This window comes from Dipodomys spectabilis, unplaced genomic scaffold, assembly GCF_019054845.1.
Source record: "Dipodomys spectabilis isolate Male_0828 unplaced genomic scaffold, ASM1905484v1 ptg000085l, whole genome shotgun sequence".
In the NCBI taxonomy this organism is placed as follows: Eukaryota; Metazoa; Chordata; class Mammalia; order Rodentia; family Heteromyidae; genus Dipodomys; species Dipodomys spectabilis.
The window spans coordinates 5,943,243-5,949,503 of NW_024870762.1; the positions used below are offsets into that span (position 1 = coordinate 5,943,243).

The following is a 6,261-nucleotide window of genomic DNA, read 5'->3' on the forward strand; positions in this document are numbered from 1 at the left end:
ACTTCTACCACTTGAGCCAGTGCCACTTCCAGCTTCTTCTGTGTGATACTGAGGAACCCAAGGCTTCATGCATATTAGGCAAGCACTCTACCACTAAGCCACATTCCCAGCCTCAAAGTCTTACCACATGAAATTGTCCCTATCCCTGAACTTACGGGTTTTCTTATAGTAACTTCCATGTCTAGTTGGTGCATTTCTCTTCATGTTGAGTTTTTTGTTGTTTGCACTAGTCCTGGGACTAGAACTCAGGGCCTGAGCACTGTCCCTGAGCCTCTCTGTGCTCAAGGCTAGTGCTCTACCACTTGAGCCATAGTGCTACTTTCAGCCTTTTCTGTTTATGTAGTACTGAGGAACCAAACTCAGGGCTTCATGCACGCTAGGCAAGCACTCCACCACTAAGCCACATTCCCAGTCCTGGATTGTTTTTGAATGCCCCAAATTGAACTCAAGAACAGGGATCTTGGGCTGGGAAGGTGGCTCAGTGGTAGAGCGCTTGCCTTGCATGCCTGAGGCCCTGGGTTTGATTCCTCAGCACCACATAAGCAAAAAGAAAAAAAGCCGTAAGTGGCGCTGTGGCTCAAGTGGTAGAGCGCTTGCCTTGAGCTGAAGAGCTAAGGGACAGCGCCCAGGCCCAGAGTTCAGGCCCCACGACCGGACCCAAAAAAAAAAAAAAAAGAACAGGGATCTTCGACTTCAATGAATCCTACAGCTTGCAGTACATGGCTTTGTGTAATAATTCTCTTAGTCAAGTTTCTAGCATAGTCAAACTTGGCACTGTCAGCTTATAATTTGTGCAAGAGTTATTACAAAGACATAGGGAAGAAGCTGGACACTATAATCATAGCTCCTCAGGAGGGTGAGATCTGAGGATCAGAGTTTGAAGCCAGCTCAGACAGGAAAGTCCATGAGACCTCTAATTCCAATTACAGAAAAAAATTGCCATTCTATCAGTGATAGAATGCTAGCCTTGAACAAAAAAGTAACCTAGGGCAACACCTAGGCCCACAGGAAATAAAAATAGAAAAGTTCAGGGCCAGCTGCGCGCTGGTGGCTCACGCCTATAATCCTAGCTACTCAGGAGGCTGAGATCTGAGGATCACGGTTCAAAGCCAGCCCGGGCAGGAGAGACCGTGAGACTCCTATCTCCAATAAACCACCAGAAAACCGGAAGTGGCGCTGTAGCTCAAGTGGTAGAGCGCTCGCCTTGAGCTGAAGAGCTGAGGGACAGCGCCTGGGCCCAGAGTTCAAGCCCCACGACCGACAAAAAAAAAAAAAAGAAAAGTTCAGGGTCAGTGCCCAGGCACTGAGTTCAAGCCCTACAACTGAAGAAAAAAAAAAAAAAAAGAGGGATGGGAAGGTGGCTCAGTGGTAGAGTGTTTGCCTTGCATGCATGAGGCCCTGGGTTCAATTCCTCAGCACCACATAAGCAGAAGAAGCCAGAAGTGGTGGTGCTGTGGCTCAAGTGGTAGAGCTGAGAGACAGCACCCAGGCCCAGAGCTCAGGCCCACGACAGACAAAAAAAAAAAAAAAAAAGGAAGATTGAGAAATCACACACAAAAATACAAAGCCTCAGTACCCACCTCTGAGCACAAAAAGATGAAGACAGAACAGTTACGTGGAGAGGTCTCACTAAAAACTGTGACTTTGGGCTGAGAATGTGGCTTAGTGGTAGAGTGCTTGCCTAGCATGCATGAAGACCTGGGTTCGATTCTTCAGTACCACATAGAAAAAGCCAGAACTGGTATTGTGGCTCAAGTGGTAGAGTGCTAACTTTGAGCACCAAAGCTCAGGTGACAGCTCCCAGGATCTGAGTTCAAGCCCCGGGACTGGCACACACACACACACACACACACACACACACACACATCTGTGATGGGATGGCAAGCTCTAGGACAGTCTGGGATACAAACCTAAAAAGCTAAATATTTAATAGGTGATTTGGGGTTCTCAGTTTGGGTCAGAGTGTATTCTCTTACGATTCATTATAGAAGTGTCATAATAGAAGTGTCAACTGAGAATTTGTGACCTCCCACTGATGGTTTTCTAACCATGGCCAAGTTCCAGAAAACGGGGCTTCTAATGTTCTGTTTCCACAAGAACCCAACAATAAGAATTGCCTTTATTTTAAATGAGGAAACTAGCTGAGCTGGGACTCGCCCCACGTAGGTGGCCCCAGAGCAGCTGCCCTTAACAATCCCCTTGGGGTTCTAACATTCCCTTTAGTGACGCACAGATTGCAGGCTGGGGAAACGAATATCCCCGCACCCTCGAAACTGGGGTGTTAGCTGGCAAGAGCCCCGCCCTGATGGGCAGTGCCCCGGGTGAGAGGCGGGGCTTGCAGCCGCGGGAATCCTAAGCCCGCCCCTTTCCCCACCCCTCTGTTTCTCGCCATGACCCATGCACTGTTCCTCGTCCCGGCTGCCCTCGCCTCTTTCATTCTGGCCTTTGGCACCGGAGTGGAATTCGTGCGCTTTACCTCCCTTCGGCCACTTCTTGGAGGGATCGAGGAGTTTGGTGATCCGGGTGAGCGGGAAAGATCAAGAATGAGCTCTGGAGCAGGGAGGTGGAGCTGGAGCCCAGGGGGCGGGGGCGGGACTTGGAGACAAATGACAGGGAAGTCCTAGCCCGGGAACTTGAACCACAAAAGCTGCTGTGAAGCTAAATAAGATGAGCTGTTTGGAGAAGTCGAAAAGTGAGGACTGAAAGGGCTATGCAGAAGGCAGGGTAAAAACTAGGGATAGAATAATGAAGAAGGAGGTGTTAAAAGGAGGGAGAACCTGGAGAACCACTATTGAAGGGAGATTCAGAGATGGCATCCCTAGCCATGCCATTTGTGACTGCCCAACGTGCATTTTTCCAGGAATCTTCTTCCCCAGGTCTGAAGGAGGCCCTGGGAAGAGGAAAAAATGGGATTGGGAATGTGAACTGGACATAGCCTGGAGGGAAAGCATGAAAATTCTTTTTTTTTTTCGGAGGGGGATCCGGTTGTGGGGCCTGAACTCTGGGCCTGGGCACTGTCCCTCAGCTCTTCAGCTCAAGGCTAGTGCACCACTTCCAGCTTTTTTCTTTTTGCTTATGTGGTGCTGAGGAATTGAACTCAGGGCCTCATGCATGCAAGGAAAGCGCTCTACCACTGAGCCACCTTCCCAGCCCCAGCATGAAAATTCTTAAAAGCAATTAAGGGACATGAACTGGAGCCCCAAAGGGAGAGGAGAGTAATAAATAGTTTAGCTGTTTTCTCCATCCTTTGTCCCTTTCTTCCTTGACTCCCCCACAGATGCCCGTCAGGGATGGCTGGCAGCCCTGCAGGACCAGCGTGTCCTTACCTCCCTGGCTTGGGATCTGGCACTCCTGCTCCTATTTGTTGGGCAGCACAGCTTCATGGCAACTGAGACAATGAAGGCATGGATTTCCCGGTACTTTGGAGTCCTTCAGAGGTCTGTGTATGTGGCATGCACTGCCCTGGCCTTACAGGTATGAGATCCTAGCAGCTGAATCCTCAAGGGAGACCGAAACCAAGGAGGGAAACCCTGGAACGAAGGGGCAAAATATGGATTTAAAAGACAAGTGAGGATGTTAATCTCAGCTTCCATTCTACAAGGGCAGATATCCTCCTTGTTATCGAGAAGAATGTCCTTGTCGTTCTCCAAGCACAATGTGTACATTCTCATCCTTGCAACTTTGTTCATGTTGTCATGTTCCCTCCTTAACTCCTAGTCTTTCTCTCTTTGGTGCCAGTCTTGGGGCTTGAACTCAGGACCTGGGTGCTGTCCCTGAGCTCTTTTGCTCAAGGCTAGTGCTCTACCACGTTAGCCACAGCTCTACTTCTGGCTTTTTGAGGCAGTTAATTGGGGATCAGAGTCTCACAAGCTTTCCTGCCCAGGCTGGTTTGGGATTACAGTCCTCAGATCCCAGCCTACCTAGTAGCTAGGATTACAGGGTGAGCCACTGGCACCAGACTAACTCCTTAGTCTTACCCTGTCTTACAAAATACCTCCCTAGGTCTCAGGAGACTTGCTTTCTAGTTACTTTATCTGTCTGTCTTCTCATAGGGTCCTTAGCATAGGCTACTTTCTAAGGCCTTCTGTAAATTCTGTTTAGAGTTAGGTCATCCTCAAGTCCTTGGAATCCCATCTAAAACCATTTACATGGTAGAATATTAGCTGGGGAATAAACTATGGGCTCTCTTGGGGTAGGGGCAGTCTGGGTCTCTCTAGAGTGGGCAGTTGCTGGGATACCCAGCAACTTTGTTCTTCCCCAGATGGTGATGCGGTACTGGGAGTCCATACCCAGAGGCCCTGTGTTGTGGGAGGCTCGGGCTGAGCCCTGGGTCACCTGGGTGCCCCTCCTCTGCTTTGTGCTCCACATCATTTCCTGGCTCCTCATCTTCAGCATCCTTCTTGTCTTTGACTACGCTGAGCTCATGGGCCTCAAACAGGTGAAGTTCCCAGATCCCTAAGACCTCTAACCCTATCTGGAATTTGCTTTCTCCTTTCTCCTTGGGTTTCCCTTCCCCTGAGTTATTCTACCTTCTCCCTGCTCTTTCTTTGTTACCTACTCCCCTACCCCCCGCCCACCACTGTCCCTTCTAGTCTGCCCTCAAAGATCAGCAATTTTTAATCAATCTCCTAGGCTTGGGGAAGATGCAAAGGCTAGAAATCAGAGGCTTGAGGGGGGAGGTAGGGGGAGTATGGAGAGGATAAAGCACTAAGCTTAATTTTTTTTTGTTTGTTTATTTTGTTGGTTGTGGGGGCCTGGGCGCTGTCCCTCAGCTCTTCAGCTCAAGGCTAGCACTCTACCACTTGAGCCACAGTGCCACTTTTGGCTTTTTCTGCTTATGTGGTGCTGAGGAACCGAACCCAGGGCTTCATGCATGCAAGGCAAGCATTCTACCACTGAGCCCCCTTCCCAGCCCCTTAACTCGATTTCTATGCTGCTCTCTCTCCTAGGTGTACTACCATGTGCTGGGGCTGGGTGAGCCTCTGGCATTGAAGTCTCCCAGGGCTCTGAGGCTCTTTTCCCATCTGCGTCACCCAGTGTGTGTGGAACTGCTGATGGTGCTGTGGGTGGTCCCCACCTTGAGCATAGACCGCCTCCTCCTTGCTTTCCTCCTTACCCTCTACCTAGGTCTGGCTCACGGACTTGACCAGCAAGACCTCGGATACTTGAGGGTTCAGCTACAAAGAAAACTCCACCTGCTCTCCCGGCCCCAGGATGGGGAGGCAGAGTGAAGCGCTAACTCTATTTCCAAGCCCTGTCAATTCTCCCCCCTCAAATTCAAATTCATTAACATCAGACAGAGGTTAAACTCTAGGAACTTTAGAGGCTGTCCCTGTCACTGCTAAGACTTCCTTCCCCAGATCCACCTCCATACCCTAAATTTAAAATGACAGCCACTAGACTTTAAGGTCCATTTCTCACCAGCCAAGAAGGGATGTGCAGCTCATCTACCTCCTCACTGTTTAGGATCTGACCCCCTATTGCCCTTACAAGGAAAAGGGTCTTCCCTGACTACTTCTCTGGCATTGCCCCTCATCTCTGTCCCTCAGGGATCCCCTTCTCCATCTCCAGTCTCCACTCCAAGAATCTGGGTCAGAATCTATCAAAGTCATATGTGGGTAGTGGCTGCCCATCTTCACTTCAGCGATGTCTCCCCACCCCTGCCCGACTTTCTCCACAGCCTCAGGCCCGCCCCAGGGCTCCAGCCCCAAGCCTAGTGGAAGGGATTCTCCCACTCAACTCTGGTAACCTCTGGGCTTCCTGATCTCCCGAAGAACATTCGCTGCAGGAAAATAAAATTCAGCCTTTTTTCCCCCTACACATGGCATTCAGTGTTCTCAATGTGTCCCTGAATGAGGGCAGAGTTTGGGAAGAATGGCGAACGAGAAGCTGGAAGCGCCAAGCTCCCAGTGTGGGTAGCCACCTCGCCCAGTGGCAGCTGCCACGCCCCGAGGGTCCGCCCCTGCTTTGGAGCGACGCCTGTGTCCACCTTCCTCCTTGTCCCTCAATTCTCCCGCTGTAGCCCAGGAAACACGCTTCTCTGGGATAGAGGAGCGAGGTCCCAAAAGCCCCTTGCTGCTTCTGAGAGCCTCTCCCGCTACTCGCTTCCTGATTGGTCCCCCCACCCCTTCTCTATTCCGCTGTAACAAAGAGGCCCGGGAAGGCAAAGCTTGGGGAGGAGCGGCCCGAGATGGGAAGGGCGGGCCGGGCTGGCAGCAGCTGCCGCTTCCTCTCCGAGTCCCTCGGGGGGCCTGAGTCACG

The 6,261-nt window shown here is 50.9% G+C and overlaps 1 protein-coding gene across 2 annotated transcripts; it reads left to right on the plus strand.

The window, feature by feature from the left end:
- The first annotated feature begins 2,097 nt into the window (after positions 1-2,097).
- Nrm (nurim) lies at positions 2,098-5,809 on the plus strand. 2 transcript variants are annotated; one of them, XM_042684125.1, is made up of 4 exons: positions 2,098-2,523; positions 3,278-3,474; positions 4,262-4,438; positions 4,950-5,809. In XM_042684125.1, the coding sequence occupies exons 1-4, from the start codon at positions 2,391-2,393 to the stop codon at positions 5,229-5,231; spliced, it is 789 nt and encodes a 262-aa protein (XP_042540059.1). In that variant the 5' UTR covers positions 2,098-2,390; the 3' UTR covers positions 5,232-5,809. The 2 variants fall into 2 exon arrangements, with proteins under 2 accessions (XP_042540059.1, XP_042540060.1); XM_042684126.1 differs by lacking the exon at positions 4,262-4,438.
- Positions 5,810-6,261: the final 452 nt, after the last annotated feature.

What these genes read in the sequence shown, in the direction of transcription:
- Nrm (XM_042684125.1), top strand. Translation starts at nt 2,391, where the DNA reads ATGACCCATGCACTGTTCCTCGTCCCGGCTGCCCTCGCCTCTTTCATT. An exon ending in CGAGGAGTTTGGTGATCCGG is followed by an intron (nt 2,524 to 3,277) that starts GTGAGCGGGAAA and finishes ACTCCCCCACAG; the next exon opens with ATGCCCGTCAGGGATGGCTG. An exon ending in AGCTCATGGGCCTCAAACAG is followed by an intron (nt 4,439 to 4,949) that starts GTGAAGTTCCCA and finishes TCTCTCTCCTAG; the next exon opens with GTGTACTACCATGTGCTGGG.